This window comes from Rhynchophorus ferrugineus, unplaced genomic scaffold, assembly GCF_030347505.1.
Source record: "Rhynchophorus ferrugineus isolate W39M unplaced genomic scaffold, kcgeb_rfMv2 rfM10, whole genome shotgun sequence".
In the NCBI taxonomy this organism is placed as follows: domain Eukaryota; kingdom Metazoa; phylum Arthropoda; class Insecta; order Coleoptera; family Curculionidae; genus Rhynchophorus; species Rhynchophorus ferrugineus.
Window position 1 is genome coordinate 10026159 of NW_027472589.1, and position 22485 is coordinate 10048643.

Sequence of the window (22485 nt, forward strand, 5' to 3'; positions counted from 1 at the left end):
CTTGTCCCAGTACTGTATAGCATTTCCGATGGCCCTCAGACAGTGCGAAACGTAAAGGTCTACAATATTGTTAATAACCGTAGAGTCATCTCTTATCTTCATTGTTGGATTTATTCCCAATAAGTCATTTTTTAAATTTTGTGAATAGAACCTAATTCGGAGGTACTAAATCACAGATTTGAGCCAACAGGATAACATGTAACGAGATATTAGGCTGTCATCATTTCAAAGAGTGTTATAGTTGCAAGTGTTTTACCGGTACATTACTTTCAAATACGGGATGATACGATTTGATTTTCGGCTTTATTGTTGTGATTACATTTTTATTTATATAATAACAATACCTATAGCTTTTTTATACTCAATGTGTCATTTTGTCAAAAAATATTGAGAATTGATCAATGAAACGTAATATGTTTACGATGTATGCAAATTTATTTTATCGTTTTAAAAGTAAACATATTTCAACGAACTGCACCTAAAATTCTAATGAATAAAACAATATTAAAATCAACTTTAAGTCGTTTTCCGAAATCGACTTCATATATGAGTGCCAATCTCCTCGATAGGAACCATATATAGTGAATACGGAGGTCGTTCAAAGGTTACTACTAATATTTTAGATATTAAATGGTTCATAGCGACTGCCTTATAGGATGCTGTATTGTTGTAATGTCAATTTCAAGAGCTTCCTTTCTATGAATCTGATTTTTCTTGGCGAATCCATTGTTCAGTCACTTTTTCCTTCACTCCAGTGATGTTAACGTCAGTTTTTATTCAGACTTTTGGACAACTTTCTCATACCCAAATATTCGTGAATGATATGATGTACACGTTCAGTTGATATCTTTAGAGTGTCTGCTATTTCATTCAATTTCAATTCATGGTCATTCAAAATCACTTTGTGGATTTTTTAAATGTTTCCGTCGGTAACAACCTCTTTTGGGCGTCCACTGCGTACACCGTCTTTCACCAGTGCTCATTTCACCACATCTAAACTTAGCATACCAATTCTTGATGGTTGATCTTCCTGGGGCAGTGTCCGGAAACTCGGCATTTTAGTTCCTTTTTATCCATTTTTTCACAATAATAAAAGTTGCTTTACTCAAAATGCTATAATTCACAAACTAATGATCCGACAGCTGTCATTTTTCTTCATTAATTAATAAACAAATAAAGTCAACTATAAATTTAACAAAATTACATGCATCTCTCCCACCTAGCCAACGACGGTTTCACCGACCACTGGCATCTTATCGGAACGTAAACTCCGCGGATAACGGGGGATTACTGTATAATAAAACAAATACCCCGTTGAGGTTTTTAACTCACATTTCACACTATTCGTAACAATTTATCGACTTTATTAGCCAATGTTAACGAATATACATATTATGCTAGACGACTAATTTCTTGTGTAAAACTTTCTTCTTTCTTACTGGGTTTCTTACTATTAACTCAACTTATTCAAATAAACAACTAAAATCCAGTTATGTTAAGGACATTACACCTTGCAAACCAAACCAAACAAGAAGTAGAAACAGTCTGGTTGCAACTCCAACTTTGGATACAATAATAGTATTTTATATTTAAAGAGGCATCGTAAAAAATATTATAATATTAAATTTAAAAAATGTATTATTAAAAAATAATAATTAAATGCCTTGTTATTAAGTTAATAAATCTTCATCTATACTTTTCTTTTCAATTACTCTTCCGACATACCTGGTATACAAATGAAAAAAATACACCTTCCTTTCATTACATTCCAATAGGGGGAAATTTATTCGCGTTTTAGATTACGACCGAACAGAAGGCAACCCACCGGGCCGTCGTGTATTTGTTTGTCCTCCAGCCAATTTCCTTCTAAAAATATCCTTTTTTCTTTGTCCCTGTGCGCGCAATATTAGATAACGTATTTTTAAATTACCTGGCTTTGCTGATATACACACTCCTGCGCAGTATAAGCAATGATATTAGGACACGATATTATGCTTTAAAACAGATTGCGTATGCAATAATGTTGATCTACAGTCGATGGAGATTTATTTATTTAAGGAAATTCTAATTTTCTTAAATATGTATTAATATGTATTTGTTGTTATTATATTTTTGATTAAAACATTATATTTACCATATCTTATGAAATATTAGTATCGTTGCATTCAATTATATAAAGAAGATCTTGTTGTATTCAACTTATTACATTTAATGGGTCTAGCAATCTGTCCGCAATTAGTGTTTTTTATGTTAACTATTATGTATATACATTATATCATATATATATATATATATATATATATATATATATATATATATATATATATATAATATTTAACATTTTTCAATGTAGTCACCCTCCTCTCCACACTTTTTCCACGGCTCTGGAAGCTTGAATATTGCTTCTTCATAAAAAATTTGAGGACGAGTTGTCAGACAATTGCGCATACACTTCTCCACTTCTTCGTTGCTACGCTTTGCATCCAAGTGATTCTCTCAAAGGCACAAACAAAAAATAATCGCAAGATGGCAGGTCAGGGTTATAAGGAGAGTACTTGATTTCCCAGCGCATTTCTTTTGATACAGTGTAACATCGTAAAACTGTGCATTATGTGTTAAACGCCTTCATTAGTTAAAAACTTTATGATGATGCGTTCTGCAACAGACGAAGGTAGCTCTTGCTCAGTCATGGGTGTATTTCGGACAAGAACCGAGCACAGCTGCTACCCTCAGCGGTTTCTCCCTTCTCATAAACCAAAGAATACTCGAGCATCGAATCCTTTGTCATCGGAATTACGTGCTTTTATTGTGCGTTTATATTTAATTCCGCTTCCTATCTCTGTTAAATATACGATCCTAAATATTATTTTAAAGTCTAAACTCGTATATATCAATTAATCAGATCAGAGTTGAATGTTTTAATCTAGCACATTGGGGTGCACTAACACCTTTCAAACTTATCGCCAACATTTTTACTTACTCGCTGCATCACTTCATTAGAGAGTACTTGGGAGTATCAACAATGGCACGCAACACTTTATTTTGAAACTGTTAAATGATGGCTACATCAGACCTTCTAACAATATCCCATAATTGGAATCCATATGACCAAATAAGTCTAAGAATTGATGTGTATAGCAATAAATTTTACATAATGGTAAGTTGGACTTGTACCCGATAAGCCTTTGAAGAATTTGATATAATTGAAGGCCAAATTAGACGTCGGACCAGATGCATATCAAGATATTAGCAACCTCTTCCTGTGGGGGTTGATAATTATTGTTATTCAATGTGCAAAGTAAATGTTATATAAACAGATTTGGTTTAATTTAGTCTGATTTGAAATATGTCTTAGTATTTTATTGAGGTCTTGTTAAAGATACTCTATAGATACTATAGGTTCAAGTAGGTCAAATTATTCTCGTTTGACAAAAACACCCTCCGGCTGCTGGAGTTGGCAACTGTTATTAGTCACATATTCAGTGTTTTACGAAACACTGACTTCATTGGCTTTATTAAGTTTTCAGAAACATGTCATGCCATATGCATATGTTTCCACAATAGTGATTTTTATGCTCCGTAGCTGTATATATATTTTTTGTAACTTTTGGAAATTAAGTCTAGATTTATTTTGTTGACCTTTTTACCACTTTTTCTATAGTTTCGTGTTTATTACAAAATTCAAAATGATGTTTTGGAATATTTTTTAGTTAAATTTGAATCACTCCAGTATTGTTAACACTGGGCGCGACAATCCTAAGAAAAGCAAAAAAGCCTAATCTTACTCACAAATATACTGATTGGGACAAATTCAGATTAATACTGCGGGAACAAATTACATTATACTTAATGCCTATTTAAGGCTGAATGTATGTCCCGGAATGCCCGGAAGCATCCCCGGAATTAAGGTGGTACAAATAATTATGCTCAAAAAACCTGACAAACCTGCAAAACAAGTCGAATCTTACAGGCCTATTTCGCTACTACCTGCAATATCAAAGATATTTGAGAAATTAATATTTAAACGTGTTAAACATTTGGTAACAATAACAGATTTCCAGTTTGGTTTTCGAAAATAGCATTCAATAATCGATCAAGTGCACAGAGTAACTGCGGCTATTGAAAGAGCATTTGAGGAAAGAAATACTGCCCTGCAATATTCCTGGATATCTCACAAGCTTTTGATCGGGTTTGGCATTTGGGATTAATCTGTAATATGAGCAAATTGTTACCGCGTAACTATTGTCAATTGCTGGAGTCATATTTATTCGGAAGAAAATTTAGAGTATCGCATAATATGGCGTTCTTGACATTTAAAACTATTTCGGGTGGAGTTCCACAAGGTAGCGTCTTAAGACCTCTCCAGTATCTGCTCTATACTGCTGACATTCCAACAATAAAAGAAACACTACTTGGAACTTTTGCTGACGACACAATTATTATGGAAAAGATATATCTCTACCTAGAGCAATAGAAAAAGTGCAAGTGGCAGTCAACAAAATCTACAAATGGACGAAAGATTGGAAGATTCAACTTAATAGCTCCAAATCTGTCCGCGTTAATTTTGCATTAAGGCGGAATAATAAAAATTTAATTATATCACTCAATGGATGTCTGATTCCTCAAGCAGGATCAGCTAAATACCTTGGAATCCATCTTGACGGTATATTAAATTGGAAACATCACGTTAAATAAAAAGCAAAACACATTAGAATCAAAATAAAACAACTATAGTTGTTACTCGGAAGATACTCTCAACTTGATCTAAAATCAAAGAGGTTGATCTATAATACAATTATAAAGCCAATTTGGACCTATGGGGTGCAAATATGGGGTTGCACTAAAAATTCAAATCAGCTAGTTATACAACGCTGTCAAAACAAGGTTCTTCGATTGATTACCAATGCCTATTGCTATGTAACTAACGAAGAACTGCACGATGATTTCATAATTGAGGAATACATACTGATGTATTTTCTCGCACTCGTCTTGTTTGTTAATTAATCCAAGTACGTAGGAAAAGTAGTAATAAATTAATTGTAAATTAAGATTGTACTAAGCGTATCTAATAAAGATGTTACATAAAAAAAATTTAATCAAAGTAGGAAATCTATAACCAATTCTCCTATTGAAGGCGTTTTTTTCTTGTTACTAAATGTCTGTATATCGCAAAGTTATTTATTAGGTTCCTACCTGAGCAGCCAGTCGACATTCTACGACTCTGGAATTAAAATCCGTGGTGGCAGCTTTATTCATTTTTGCCATGCTATGAGCGATGACGAACACAGCTCCTGGTGGGAGTTGAACCTCTGCGGACCTCAACGGTTCGAATTCGATCAGTTTTGCACAACCTGTGAAGAAAAACTTAACTATAATATAATTTAATGTTATTTAGCCATAATAGTAGTAATTCTTTTTCATCTTTTTCGACCACAGAACTATCAGTAGTATGAATACATTCACTTTGAAACTCAAACACAATTTATTAAGTTAATTTGTTATGTTATAATTTGTTAATCTCAATTACTGACATTCACTAAGCTGCTTCAAATGACATTTAATTAAATCTAATTTCAATAAAGCATAAAATTCAAATTAATACACCACTGAACATTATAACAAAGTATCAAAGTAAAATTATTTTCAGAACTGTAATAATTTAGAGCATCAAATATAATAAAGATGATCCTTGTTTACATTTATGTAATAAAAATAATTATGGAATAATAAATGTAGCAATACATTTATGTATATCAAAATAGAGAATATATGAATTACAGTATCATATATATTTCAGTGTTAATTCATGTAAAAGCAAAATATTAAGGTACTTTTGGTACGTAGCCCCAAACGTAAACGGTTCAAAACTACTTTATAGTTGAATACCTTGATATTTTTATGAATTTTATCGAATTCTTCATCGACTAATCGGTCGAAATATATGGAACCGAAACTAATAGTATTTTACTGGTTTAAAACTTTTAAGAATTCAGACCTTTAAAAAGTGCTATAACATGAATACGAGGGTCGCTATTTATATTTTGAGCCCGGCTAAGCGTTATTAGCTAAAAGGTTAAATTGATAGGTTACCTTCCGTACAGCCCTGATTTGGCACCAAATGAATTTTTAATTCCCGCATATCATCATAAAAACAATAGAGAGGAGAGGAGAAACAATAAACCTATTTCCTTAATAATTTACGGTATTTTCATTATTTGGTTCAAAATATAAATAGCAACCCTCGTAACTATTACTAACTAATTAATTAATCTATGTGAAAAAAACTAATATTATGGAGGATAATCGAAAAAGTAATATTATCTAAAACCATTGTTTCATTATTTAATATATTAGTCTGAAAACTTTCACTAATATCATAAACAGCAAATATTTGATTGAATCCAATCAAGAGGATATATTTTATCTAAAACAGTAGAGCTTAGATAACTGAAATAGTTATTGTTTTAATAAGGTATTTTAAGTGCTTTGTTATAATATATGTTGGTTATTTCTTTCTCCATCAATTGAGAGTCCTGATTATATCTATCTATATCAGGCATACACACATTTTTTTGTTAGGTATTTATCTTATGTTTAATTATTTTATTTTTAATTATATAAAAGTAAATTATCATTTAAAACAACAGTGTCGTTATTGCCATAACTATATAATTTATATTAGTTTTGGCACCTTGTTCATTAAGTTTACTTGTTCATTTCTAAATATATATTTAGCCTTTCTTAATTCTTATATTCCATGGATAAATCACAATATATTTTCTCCTCCAGGTAACTTTCTCGTTAGTATTTTCCTGTGACTTATCAGTAAATGTAGTCATCGTGTTATTTTCTATTTGTATATTTTGGTATGTTTCTATTTTAGTATATCACATGTCTGGAGTAGGTAAATACGCTGGTCCCAATACGCTTCCTTGTGGTTGCTTCATGCTTTAGCTTCTTTTATTGTCGAGTAGGCTTCACCTTATTATTTTTTTCATTATTATATGTTACATTAAATAATATAACTATATCACTCATAATTACATAACACTAATCTACTAAAACTACTTAACCTAAAGTTGGTCACTTGGATCACGACGAGAGCTCCCTCAGATTTCATCCAGTTCATCCATGAGTCAGTTCGACTACTTCTTCGGTAACAACACTACAATAGGGAAGCATATAGGTCCGTCCTCAGTATTTCTTAGGATTTGCAATCGAGTGAAATCAACAATATCTGCTACAGTCAACAGGACTGCGACAATACCACCCTGGCAGTACTCCAATATATCTATATACTCCCATATATTAGCTCATCCATAGTAAAACAGCTCTTCGTCCAGACACTTGAGGAGAATTACCCAAATCACTTCACCATTTATACGGATGGTACTAAACGGGGAGATTTCGTTGGTGCCGCATACACCTCAAGACTGTTGGAAGAGCACTTTTGGCTTCCTACACATTATTCCGCGGAACTTTTGGCCATTTATAAGGCCCTATCTGCCCTGGATGAACTGTCGGTGGGCGCATCAATACTTGTGGTATCAGACTCAATGAGTTCTTTAGACAGTCTGATTTCAGTAAAGACAGTCCACCCTGTAGTTATCAGAGAGCTACATACAACACCGGAGAGGAGGGGAGTAAGAATAAATTATCTATGGGTTCCCTCTCATAGGGGAATTCCCGGTAACGAAAGAGCCGATTATCTGGCAAGCAGAAAGGAAGAGTCAATCATACTGAGCGTTCTATTCAGTAAGGAAAACGCTAAAACACATATAAAAACTCTAAAAAAACTATAAAAATACAAAAAATTAGATTAACTAAATTGGGATCTCCTTATGGAAAATAACAAGTTATGGGAAATCAAGGGGGTTTTTCACCGATCTCGTAATATTAACAATCTCAACAGGTTCTAATTATTCGCAACTCGGCTGCGAATAGGGCATAGCAGACTAACGCATGGGCATCTGTTGAAAGGAAGAGATCCTCCACAATTTAAAAATACATTGTAACTCGACCCTAAATAGCCAAGAGGCTGATGAGCTTTTAAAATAATAAATATATAAATAAATAAAGTTAAAAATACACTTATACACTAAACAAGTTCGTGTGATTTGATTCGCTTCAATCTTCTGATATCTTGCGTGTTGTCCAGCAGCTGTATTGCTTCCACGTTGCTCTGATTTAGCAGACTTGTTTCATGTTTTAAGGCGAAATCTTGGATCACTTCGAGTATTCATTTGATTTCGAGGTCATCGTGCAGCTCTTCTTTGGTTACGTATCGATAAGCATTGATAATTAATCGCAGAACTTTGTTTTGGGTCCGTTGGATAGATCCAATTTGGCTTTACGTTTGACTAATAAACCAATCTCTTTGATTTTAGATCAAGTTGAGAGCATCTTCCGACTAACCAATACAGTTCCTGAACCCTTAAATATCCTCTGTTTTTTATCAAACGTGGTGTTCCCCTTAATACATTCTAAATGCTCTGGATGTATTGTAATTTTTTAATAGTTCAGTGTATTGTTTCTGTAACATTTTCTGCAGCTTATGAACAAGGCCGTCATCCCATACCTATTAGGCGCTTTCTCTCTAATTTCATAAGGGAGACGGAGATGTACTTACTCCTTCTCCCAAATACTTACTATAACGAATTTTAACGTTTCTATAACAAATAATATTATAGAAACGAATGTTCCATTCGAATGAAGTAGTCAGATACTAAAACACTACTACGTGAGCAAAATATTGGACTGTTGCGGTCATTAGTTTTTATTTGATATCTCTCAAAGCTTATTTTTCATTTATATGTTCTATATTTCTATTTTGTTCCACATACCCATCATTTTTTATCTATAGAATATTTCTATGATATAAACCTAGTGTCTTTTCTGCTTTGCACACACTACAACTGTCTTAAATCCAGTGTTTGGCAATTTAGCAACATTTGAGGATGATTTAGAAATAATAAAATACTAACTGACTAACAAATGATTAAATGTGCCCAGAGAGATGGGGACGCTGCTATGCCTGTGAGAGTACCATTCTAAGCATTGAGAGATGCTAAACATGATGCTGTGAATTACTTCTAAGGACATGACAAATAAAATCGTCACCAATATAAGAACTTTGAGAAAATCCAACTGTTCGATAACTTATCGATATCTAAAATTCTCAATTGAATTATTAAATTAAACAAAAATCAGAATAAAGTTACGTTAAGTCAACATTCACTAATTATGTTTATGTATTTATTTATTTCGAATCATCAACCTTTTAACTTTTTCACCCGAAAGTTAGCTGGCGTGTTGTTATTGAAACCCGTTCGAAAAGTTTCGATATAAAAAGTTTACGGAACACTTTGTTATCGTACGGACAAAAGCCTATTCGGGAAACGTCAATAATGAAACCTTTTCGGTGTGTTTCTGATGTATAATTAAGTAAAAACAGTTGCGGCCCCCCTATTTTAAGGCCCTAATTATATTGCGGTCATGCGGACGAGACAAAAAACCTTCGGAGTAACATGACAAACGCATATCACACGAGTCGAATACGGAAGTGCCTTAGAAAAGCCCTCCAGGGTGGTTGGCGGGGAAGGGAGAAACATATGAAGATAACAGAAAATTGTCCTAAAATTTATTGTCAAACTTTTCTCGGTATATTATACATAATTATATTAATATTATTTCGCAGATATTTCGTTTAATGTGCAGTAATATTTTAATATTTGATGACTTGTCCGTGTTTTAATTAAAAGCCTTTAATAATAAATTACGCATAATACATATAAACAAGAGGAAAAATGAATAAATTGTCCTAAATATGCCATAAAGATAATAATTAAATAAATCGGATTAATGCTTTATAACTATAGTTTATTTTGAAATAATTATATTAAATATAGTATACTAGCGACCCGCCCCGGCTTCGCACGGGTGCAATACTGATACTAAATTAAATACACTACAGAAAAAATATGAACGTTGTATATAAAAACATAGCGGCCCGCTCCGACTTTGCACGGGCATAAAATATATATGCCTATGTCACTTAATGAAAACATGATTAAAATCGATCCAGTATTTTTGGTTCATTCATTACTGCCCTTGGCCTGCACGCATTAAATTTGGAGTAAAACAATTCCTCTTCCCCTATACTTACTATGAAGATTTCCTGCTATCTTTGGAATATCTAAATTCATACAATTTTTATTACATTACACATTTTTAAACGCAAATTTTAAATTTATAATATCTTCGAAAATATTTGTTTAATTTACATGCTGTAAGGAACCATATTGATCTATATTAATTGCACACTGTATTTAAGGTACTTAATTCGATAAGGATTAATGCCGTATTGCTTAAAATAGCTTCGTAAATAAGCCATTTTCTCACGTAAAAAGTAAACAATAAAAATGGTTAATGTGGGTTATCCCTAAAAGATAAACATATACCATCGCGGACTTTTTGTAGACCTTTTTATGGTGTACAATACTGTAGTACATTAATTTGATCTAACTCGTAGGGTTAGGCAGCGTTTTTGCTAATTGCTAAATAAGCCTAAAAAAATAGGTTAATTTACGACATCACGTTAGAAACCTCTAAAATTAGCAATGTTGCCTTAGTATATTATGCATGTATTATACATATAAACCTTCCTCTTGAATCACTCTATCTATTGAAAAAAACGGCATCAAAATCCGTTGCGTAGTTTTAAAAATTTAAGCGCACATAGGGATATAGGGACAGAAAAGGCGACTTTGCTTTATACTATGTAGTGATTTAGTTTTTTGTACAGCAATATCTCAATATTTGATGACTTCAAAAACCTATAATTATACTTACATTTTATTGATTTAGGTACGGCTTGTTTGTAATATTAGTGGAGGAAATTGCAAATTACTTATACCACAATATAACCAGCAATTTTTTTAAAAATATTTTAGTCTTCTTTTTACCAACGAGGGTTTATCTGGACTGGACCTAGAGTTTAACTTGGATCATCCCAAAAGACATCCGGTTCCAGCTGGTTACTGGCCTGACTGGGACCATTTTCCTTGTCGTATTTTGCACTCTTACCCAGTACAATTACAAACATAAATTTACGACCATATCCCAGCACGACTATCGCAACAGTAGGTGGACCGTCCTGTTGTCTTGCCACTGCGCCAACCAAGCCGTCATAATCAGCAATTACTAACTATTTGTATTTTATATAGCAACTCTGCTGTCACACTCTGATATAAACGTGAAAAATTTATAAATCTCTGTTGTTAGCCAAAGAGTACGAAGACAAGTTGAATCTCCACACAGTGTTGAATCATGAGCTGCATTGTGATCGTGCGAGTTTCCTTAATATGGGCTGAATGAGCAACATCAGCGTTATTTCGTGTGTTTATTAAATTTAATTCTATCTATCTATTAAACTTTATTAACACAAAATTTATTGAACGACTAATTGTTTTTAGAATATAACCACTGGCTACCCACTATTTAAATTTTATATAGCAGGTCATATGTTTGGCTGATTTATCGCACAAGGTCGGATGTTTTCCACAAACAGGACTTTTTAACAAAACAAAAAAAACATGCCACGCAAACGAAACCGAAGCCACCGAACAATCACGGTATCCATAAACAACAACATCCCTCCGAACAACCAGTGTTGCGCTTGCAGCAATGCCCGAAAAAAAACCCATTTTCTCAGATGCTATCGGAATTTACGGCGAGCCCAGACAACCTAATGGAAATAAAGATAGGAAAATTAAACAAAGGCGAAATTTCCATAATAGATATTTAAAAACTGATTTGCATTTTCTGTTTACGCTCGTTTGCGAACGCGACGAAAGTTATAGTTCAATGGTTGGACGCCCCGAGGGGTGAAAATACTCCGTTATCAGCGCGAAGGGTGGGACACTGAACGGGTACCCTTACTTCTATCGGACCTGCGGGACATATAGAACTTTTAAAGGGCATAATGGTACCGGTTGAAATATGGCGACGGAGGTATACTTAAGGCTAACTAGGATGGGAATGCTTAATATTTATGTCACGATTATATTGTCGAGTTGTGTCGTAATATACAGAGAGTATATCAAATAATGCCTTTGTATTATAAATGTTCTTTATTCCATAAAATATAATTTTAGTATTTTAGTATCATATTTACAACTGAAACTGGCTTTACTTGATTCTTTGTGGAAATGTCGCCTTAAACAAATAGGCGTGCAATTTTGTTTCAACCGTATTACCACATGCATTTTGATTGAAGAACTATTGAACAACATAACTTAACTGTTAAATTACATATTTCTGAAATTTCTGTACATAAAACAACAGCTCTCCCTTTATTATTATTAAGTTCTTCAGTTAATCATGGAACATTCAAAATGATATTTTCAACATTCATTAATTTTGTTGTTTGTTTTGAAGAAGTTTGTTGCCGACGTCCATCGAACATTTTTAGGAAAGTAGCTCCATCTCGTCCCAATTGTCGATTTTTGATTGATTTATATTATTGGTTAAGAGCCTTCCCTGCGCTTTAATATTTTTAAATAACGAAAACCGAGGCTAAACAATAAAGCAGAGCCAATAAACATTTATAATGCTTACAATTTGAGAACGATTAAATCGAGACAAACATCGAGACAAAACAAATATTTGAGGAAACAAGATCCTTATAATTGAACCACTAAAATATTGAAGATTCAATATAATTCTTAGAGCAGCCTACAGAATTTGCTCCATATCAGCGAATAACAAAATAATAAATCTGTCTACTAGAAGGAGAGCCACTACACCGTCATATATGGCACGATCTTTTAAAGGCGAGTTCTTAGATGTTATAGAAATAATCTCTCCTATAGAAATAATAGTCTCCAGCTTCATCATCGCTCCCACCGTGGATGTTTCCATCGTTACCCACAAATAGATCCCTAACGGTTCATAGCGAGGATAATTTTGGCCCTTCAAGGGCATTTTTGATCATCTCCTTTCACTGTATCCAAGCTATAAGGTTTTATGGGTCCACTAGAATAGAAACATATAAGCTTCATAAACATTAATATATACTATCGGCAGAAAAATAACAGCTATCTGGAAGGCTCTACAGATTATACTGGAGAAGATACATCTTTTAGACACCCTATTATCGTTCGCCTCTATAACATCTATCACATTCTTATCAGACGGAAGAGGAGAGTATCAATTTTTTGGGTCCCCAGTCACGCGGGCATAGAGGATAATGAGGGAGCAGCTAAAAAAACCACTCTAAGTGGTAGAGATAGTGGTTCATTAATCAATTTTTTTACTACTATAACATTATCTACTAAAAGGTATAAACAGGTTTTTTTTCATTATTATTTAATTATTACATTGTTACTAGTCGTTTCCGACTAACTTATAATTTGTCTTTATCATAAATTAAATCTAGGTAATAATAATATAAATAGGAGGACCCATCGGCTGTATCTCAGTCTCTGGTAAAATAATGTTTATATATGTCACTGCTGTATTTTTTATTATATGCATCTCATTACATAACACTACACAAGATCAGATGGTTTGATTCCTTTGAGTCTGTGTCCTGTTCTGGTGGTATCCAAAAGCTGCAATACTTCGATATTCTCATGAGAATGGAGTCTTTCCTCATGCCCCCTTGCAATTCTCTTGATTTCTTGACTGACTGTGGGTATCTGGAGGTCTCGATGTAGGTAATCAGTCCTATAGTATTTGGGTGCGCCCACAATACCTCTCAAGATTTAGTTCTGAAAAATTTGTATCTTGTTTATGTTACTCTTTGCAGAACATCCCCATAATTGAACTCCGTATGTCCATACATATTTCAGTATTTGTTTAGTGATAATTGTGATTTTCTTCCAATTAGCCAGCACATTTTCCTATATTGTTAAATAGGTTAATGATCCCACATTGTCGGTTCCCACATTCATATCTTATGACTAGCGATGTTCCTCCTTTATGTGATTATTGTGCACTAGTAAATACAATCCGACATGTTTTACAATCATGTGAAGCTCTACGGTCTATTCAAGATAGACATAGCATAGACATAGATTATTTACATGCCGGCGTGGTGGCGCAGTGGTAAAGGCGATAGAACAATCCTCTTACTGTTGCGATAGCCGCGGGTTCGAATCCTTTGTGATTGTCCTAGGCAAGAGCGTAAAATCCGACAAGGAAAATGATCCCAGTCACGCCAGTAACCAGGCTGGGTAAAACCGCATTTCTTCTGAGATGATTTCTAAAGTTGGTCACTCACCAGTCGGTAGGCTTAGTGCTGAAGGTTCGGAGCCCACGTTAAACTGTAGGTCCAGTCCAGATAAACCCATAGTTGCTAACAGGAGACTTTAAAATATATTAAAAAAAATTACTCATATCAAATTTATATATATGTATATATATTTGTCCGCTCAATTATATATTCCACTTGTTATATTGTTATATTTTAAATGTATAATCTTTAGTTATATTTTCTCATTTTATATATTTTATATATATATTGATTGGTATACAATTTGTGTTTGTTTCGTATATTAATTTTATATATGTTTGTTCTGTTTTTTTTTGCCCACTAAGTATACTTTATAATATATATCAGAGACCTAAATAAATAAATATACATATAAGTCACTAAATAACGCAAGTGACTATAATTTTTAAAAAACTTCTCAATAAATGCATTGAATAAATAGAAATATAATCAGAATATATGCAGGCATCCTAATATATGACAAGAATTTGAAATTTTCGAGAAATAGCCATAGCCGGAGAAATTAACTCATGCCATAAAATGTATCACGGCAGAGGCAAAACTTAAAGTTTCCGGAGTTCACCGGCCGCTAAGACTCCAACATTCGACTTGGAAAAATCTGCCTTCCTCAGACAGGTAGTAACTCCTTCCAGCAAAAGCTATCGCCCACTCGAGCTATTACTTTGCTGAGCTATTTTAAATACACGACCGAAGTTTCGTCTCGCTCGCACTCGAAACGTTAATTTAGTTTTTTTAATTAAAAGAGACCGTGGTAGGAACCGTCGTTTTTTCGCCCCCGCTCATACTATCCAGCTGTTTTTTAAAGATGGCCGTAAAGCGCTTACAAATTTTAGGAACGCTTTTATGTTATTATTAATTCTTCGAGTTTTATCAAAAAATCTCGTGTAATAAGCGTCTCAGGTATAGTAACCGTTTAATTACTGACTGTAAAGCTGTACGAGCTATAATGAAAATTAATGATCTTAATTTAATTATGTCTCGTTCATTATTTTATGTTTTACGCGAGGCTTTATTGTCACTCATAATTTCATACGATACCTGCATATATTTTGGTCAATAATATCTACTAAATAACAAATGGACGAAGGGTTGATCAAGCTCCAAATCTATTCATGTCAATTTTGCATTGGGGCGAAATAATAAAAAGTTAATCATATCACTTAATGGATTCATCTAGCAAAATCAGCTAAATACCTCGGAATCCATCTTGATGGTAGATTAAATTGGAAACATCATGTTAGACAAAAAGCAAAACACATTAGAACCAAAATAAAACAACTACACCGGTTACTCTGAACATACTCTCAATTTGATCTAAAATAAAAGAGGTTGATTTATATACAATATAGTATATAAGTATACAATAAGTATAGCAATACAACTGATGGACAGTGCGCAGGATGTCAGAACATTAATTAAATAATTTAAAGAACATTTTTTGAGTTTCCCTTTTACCAACTAGAGTTTTTCTGAACTGGATCTACTGCTTCGCGTAGGCTCCAAACTGCGGTCCCCGGCATTAAGCCTACTGACTGGCGAGTGATCAACTTGGAGACCATCCCTGAAGACATACCGTCCCATCCATCCTAACATAGTTAATGGCGTGACTGGGATTATTTTTCTTATCGGATTTTGCAATCTTGCCTAAAGACAATCACAAATGTTAAACAATGACAAACACAAATTTACATCCATGTCCGAGCAGGTTTCGAACCCTCAACTATCTCAACAGCAGGAGGACCGTCCTGTCGCCTTTACCACTGTGCCAACCGAGCCCGCTAATTGTTAAATTGACGGCCTTGATAGGAAAGTTACAGTCTTCCATTTAGTATTATTCAGTTATTCAATGTATACAGTTGCTTATGGAACTACATTATTTATATTATCTGGTTTGAGAAATTCTACTGCCTAAGCCCAGCAAAAACTTCCAAAAACTTATCCCTATTTTTGGTTTATATAATAAATGATTTAAAACGGGCAATTTTGATGTTAATGATAAAAAGTGGGCAAAAAGGGTTCGAAAGCAATGAATCGAGGACTTTTAGGACGAAAACTTACGATATCTATTCGCTATTATATGGAAACTAATCATATGGAAATTTCTCAACGATGGCGCTGCAAATAACGGCCCTTTGTTGCTATTATATAGCTTCCCAAAATGCTGTTGTGATTTCAATGATTTTGAGTTAGCCTTACGTTTCTTCGTGAAGTAAATATATCAAAACTCAATCAAACTAAGGAACAAGTGATTTTTCTGTTAAATCAAAAGAAAAACGTAACAAAAATCCTTTATTGCCTGGTGGAAACGCACAGTGACAATGTTCTAATATTAGGTATTTCTGAAACCAGATGAAACAGTCAGCGACGTGTACTAATATCAACAAATGATCAATTTGAATCATGGATCATTCGGAAAGTGACCAAAAAGGGTTACAAGACATCGAAAAATAATATTGCTGCGGCTTGATACTTAGATTAGATAATACTTTACGGCTTTTTGCAAAGAGGTATGTGTGACGTGAATATATAATATATTTCATATGAAAAATAGCCAATTTTATACATCGGATCGATAAAATAGTATGAACACTTCACATATATACAATATTTATTTTTTAACAATGCGTTGAGCAATTTGCTTTCAAAACAGCTGAAATATTCGCGGAATAGATTTTTCTAGCTTCGTAATGTTAAAACATCCGCTAACAGACACTTTTAAAAAGTTATAATGATGCAGCTTCGTCATATATCAATTGGTTTTTGTTTTGATGGTCATTCTGAAGTCAATAGTAAAAAAGGACAAAAAAGAGACAACGAATTAGATGAACACTTAGCTCAACGTTTTCAAGAACTTTCGTACAGCTTGGCAGTTGATGGCTACGTACTATTCCGCGGAAACTATTCATATGGAATAACAAAAGTTGGTTAATAACACTTAATTTTCGTTAATATTTAAGGATATTTTCTTGTTATTATATAGCTTCTCGAAATCCTATTACGGTTTAAATGACTCCGAGTCAGCCTTACCTTTTACAGTGAGTCGAAATTCAAAAGAAAAATGCGCCTGCAAGTTATCACTAACTTGTGGATTTCTGAAACCAAGATATGAAACAGTCAGTCCCAAGATACGAAAATATCAACAAATTATCAATCATGAATCTTTCGAAAAGTGACCAGAATGGGCTACAAGAAACAAGAATTTATTTTTTAGTTACAAGTTTTAGAAACAAGTTTTATTCCTGGTGCAGAATTAGTTTTCCAAGAGTGACTACCATGGATAAATGAACCATAACTTGTCTTTGCTGTAGTTTGAAAATCAGCTTTTATGGTGGAGAAAATCCTAACAAGTGCATCAACAAAGGCTGCAATTAAGGAATGGCTTAAAGTACATAAAATAAGTTTCGAGTAAACCATGTTAAAGAATTAACTATTTCAAATTGTTAGTGAGTAAATATAAATGAAATATTTAATTGCATTTTATGTAATTTACTTTTTTGGAAAAGATATATTTAAAGTATGAATGTACTAAGTAAAGATAATTGACGATAGTGAAGATAAGATATTATTATCTCCACCCTTTGAATGTAAGACTCAACTAACAGCTTTAAGAAAGACATGAATCCAGCATATATGGAGCAGCGTATTGGTTGAGAAGTAGACACTCTCCCTAGCGCCGGCTACTGATTTGTAATTATGGTCATTCCGTCGTTAAATAAGAGGTGACATTTATTGAAAGTTATATGACCAAAAATCGTGAGTACATTTCGATCGATGTAAAATCCAAAACAAAACAATTCAGATGCTGTAATTGTGTGATATTATAACAACGGATATCACTACATAGTATAAAACAAAGTCGCCTTTTCTGTCCCTATATCCCTATGTGCGCTTAAATCTTTAAAACTACGCAACGGATTTTGATGCGGTTTTTTTCAATAGATAGAGTGATTCAAGAGGAAGGTTTATATGTATAATACATGCATAATATACTAAGGCAACATTGCTAATTTTAGAGGTTTCTAACGTGATGTCGTAAATTAACCTATTTTTTAGGCTTATTTAGCAATTAGCAAAAACGCTGCCTAACCCTACGAGTTAGATCAAATTAATGTACTACAGTATTGTACACCATAAAAAGGTCTACAAAAAAGTCCGCCATGGTATATGTTTATCTTTTAGGGATAACCCACATTAACCATTTTTATTGTTTACTTTTTACGTGAGAAAATGGCTTATTTACGAAGCTATTTTAAGCAATACGGCATTAATCCTTATCGAATTAAGTACCTTAAATACAGTGTGCAATTAATATAGATCAATATGGTTCCTTACAGCATGTAAATTAAACAAATATTTTCGGAGATATTACAAATTTAAAATTTGCGTTTAAAAATGTGTAATGTAATAAAAATTGTATGAATTTAGATATTCCAAAGATAGCAGGAAATCTTCATAGTAAGTATAGGGGAAGAGGAATTGTTTTACTCCAAATTTAATGCGTGCAGGCCAAGGGCAGTAATGAATGAACCAAAAATACTGGATCGATTTTAATCATGTTTTCATTGAGTGACATAGGCATATATATTTTATGCCCGTGCAAAGTCGGAGCGGGCCGCTATGTTTTTATATACAACGTTCATATTTTTTCTGTAGTGTATTTAATTTAGTATCAGCATTGCACCCGTGCGAAGCCAGGGCGGGTCGCTAGTAAAAGATAATTTAAGAAACAGATCTCGACCATAAATTAAGGGTTTAATTACTAATCGATGATACGTCGGAATATTTATGAAAATTGCTGTAAACATTTGATAATATATGACTAACTAATTATATAATTGCGTTACGGTCTTTTGTAGTTCTCTTCACGGGGAGTACTTCAGTTAAACAACATTTAACTTATTACAAACACATCAGTAATTATACATACAATGGTAGCAATACGCACATTTAAACGTTTTAAATCACATGTCGAATGTTAGATCGAGTTGTTTAATTAGTGGTAATTGAGTAATACGTATATTTCAGGTAACTTTGTTTCAGGGGGAATTGTTATATAATAGCACAGGATAATAGTTTATTATAAAATATAGATCTAAAATATGAATGAAACCCTTAATTTTATATCTTAACCCTTAAAGTGTGAATGTACTAATCGCATGTAATATAATTGATGTCTATTTGGCTGGGCGTAACATAAATAAAATAATATTCTTGGATACGAATCTTGTAATTTATAGTATTCATTTATTTTGCTCCAAAAGACGTCCATTGAAAACATGCATTATATTTACAAATCGTACATAGAAAATGTTCTGGAAGCATATCCTGATGGATGTAGTTGAAGATGACTATGGCTGTATTTTTTATTTCTTTCTCTTCTATTATCTGGAAGCTTCTCTATATACTTCATGATGACCATATAGGGTATATTTTCTAACAGTATCTCTAAGTTCCTCAGCGTGAATTGTATATTCCTAAGTGGACTTCAAATTTCTTCCTTCGTTTTTTGCTTTTGTTTCTGTATATTGTATACCGAATGTCTGTATTCGGTACCCGATGTCACATCTTGGTGGTTGTCCGAGTTGTAAAAATACATCCTTTATCGAGCATCTTTTAAAATTGTAAGTGAAAGTATGATAGTTACATAAATGCAGAAATACATATCAAAGAATACAATATACAAATACAAATCTATTGATTGATAGATTGTATTGTGAACTCATTTTGATTATTAACTATAATCATATAGTTAATTATAAGCTAATTATAATATCTTTTCCATCAAGCATAATATATGAGAAAAAGTAAATCCTAATTTCGGAGAGCTCTCTTCTTAAAAATCGTCTGAAAGTGATTCATATAAAACGAAATTAAATATAAATATTTTTGTAAGTCAATTGATTTGAACATTTTATTAATTAATTCAACTATTTCGTTCTCCAGCTTTACCATAGTTAATGGATGCATGAGGTAAAGGAGGGGTAATAACTCTGAATATATGAATGTATTTATAAAAATCAAGGTGTCCATTGTAATAATATGTTTTGAAACATATGTAAGCAAATCTGTTTACCTTTATTTTGTTTTACTGTTCAAAATGTATTTTTTTAAAATATTTTAAAGTTTCCTTTTTACAAACGAGGGTTTAATTCGACTGGACCTATAGTTTAGCGTGGGCTCCGAACCACGGTCCTCGACATTAAGCCTACCAACGGCCACTAACTACCTTAGAGACCATCCCAGAAGACATCCAGTCTTATCCAGCCTGATTACTGGCGTGACGGGGAAGGTATTCCTTGTCCAATGTTGCCTAAAGACATTTACAATTACAATCACAAACATAAAGTACCTCCATGTCCCAGCAGGATTCGAACCCGCGACTATCGCAACAGTAGGAGGACCGTCCTATCGCCATGACCCCTGCGTCAGACGAAACAGGCTCAAAATGAATTTGAAGTAATTTATTGTGATACAATTTATACAGAATGTGTTTATCAACAAGGTACTGCTCAATTAATTATAGTAATTGTACATTTTTCAAAAAGAAAACACCTCCGCGTCTGATTTAGTGAATAAATTTAACATGTACTAACAAGCTGCTGTAACTATAATTTGGACAATAGGCGTTTAATTAGTTTAAATAGTCTTTAAATAGTTGGAAATAGTTTTTCATTGATTTGGTCAATTATCTTTATATATGGTACTTAAAAGTGTTAAATTACTGTGAAATAGTATGCCACGAGAAATTACTTGTAATAATATATATATATATATATATATATATATATATATATATATATATATATATATATATATGTATATATATATATATATATATATATATATATATATATATATATATATATATATATATATATATATATATATAATCCACTTGAAAAAATTAATATTACATATTTTGTGTTGACTCTTTTTGAATTCAAGCCTTGCTGTAGACCATTAAATAATAACACCATGTCCAGTGGCAAAGAAACTTTTAATTTGATTAGTTTGTAAACTAATTTATTTCTTGTGGCCGCTAACAATTCTCTAACCTCCCTCTACATCAGTTGCTATATTCGTCAGCACGTCCCTAATAAAGTGTAGGTATTTTACGGGACTTTTACTTGGGGGGATGAAGAAGGACAACCTATCGAACCTTTAATTATTTCGTAGCATTTGATTTAACTGGTTTTTTTCTCCGTTATGTGATACGATAAATTTGTACTTGTTAACGAAAGATAGTTTAGCAAAAATTGCAAAGGTGAAGGAATACCTCTAAATATTTTCAATAAACTGTAAAGAGTACTCGAATAAAAATACTGGGAAAAATTCTCTCTTCTACTTCTGTCTTAAGTTCAGATTAGAATAGAATGTTGTATCTATTTTTTGTTAATATATTTTAAAGTCTCCTTTTTACCAACGAGAGTTTATTTGGATTGAACCTACAGTTTAACGTGGGCATCAAACCACGGTCCTCGGCATTAAGCGTACCGACTGGCGAGTAACCAACTGAGAAATCCTCCCAGAAGACATCCGGTTTTACCCTGCCTCGTTACCGGCGGTACCGGGATCATTTCCCTTATCTGGTTTTACACTCCTGTCTAAAGACAATCACAAACATAAATTTACAACCATGCCCCAGCGGGATTCGAACCCGCGACTATTGCAATAGTGGGAGGACTGTCCTGTCGCCTTTACTACCGCAACCAAGCCGACAATGTTGCATATATGTTGGCGATTGGAGAGAATGTTCCAACATTAAAAAATGCAGACAATCTATTATAAAAATGACAGTGGTAAAACATCTAGTTGGAGAAATTACAAGAGTTTAAATAGAATAAAACGCGAGAAGAAAGTGATATTTGTTGCTGAAATAATAAGCCTTTGCTTCCCTAAGATTTCGAATGCTTATCTGGTCTTGTGTGGAACAAATCCAGAGTCTCAGATTTTGAAACACCATTTTTTTCTATATAAAATATTGCATTAGTATCAAAAATAATAGCATTGCTTCTGGTACTTAAAGGTAACCGAATTCCATTGAATAGTGACGACTGTAAAAGTTTAAAGTTCTCCAAAGATTAGCTAATATTTTCTTAATTTTAATTTTTAGTTTTACTATATATGAACCCATTACATTATTAAATTATTATTAGGTTTTTGATAGAGTAAATATTAAATTGACAAAT

General features: G+C 33.0%; 1 protein-coding gene and 1 long non-coding RNA gene across 2 annotated transcripts in view; one reads left to right on the forward strand and one right to left on the reverse strand.

Annotated features, from left to right (window-relative positions):
- LOC143203564 (uncharacterized) overlaps nucleotides 1–22485 on the forward strand; it is a 509963-nt gene that overhangs the window by 306665 nt on the left and 180813 nt on the right. The window lies entirely within an intron of this gene.
- Nucleotides 1–22485, reverse strand: part of Galk (N-acetylgalactosamine kinase) — a 59979-nt gene that overhangs the window by 20957 nt on the left and 16537 nt on the right. Inside the window, exon 5 of the mRNA XM_076415768.1 lies at nucleotides 5194–5351. Within this exon, the coding sequence (XP_076271883.1) occupies nucleotides 5194–5351 (158 nt within the window). The remainder of the gene's footprint in view (nucleotides 1–5193; nucleotides 5352–22485) is intronic.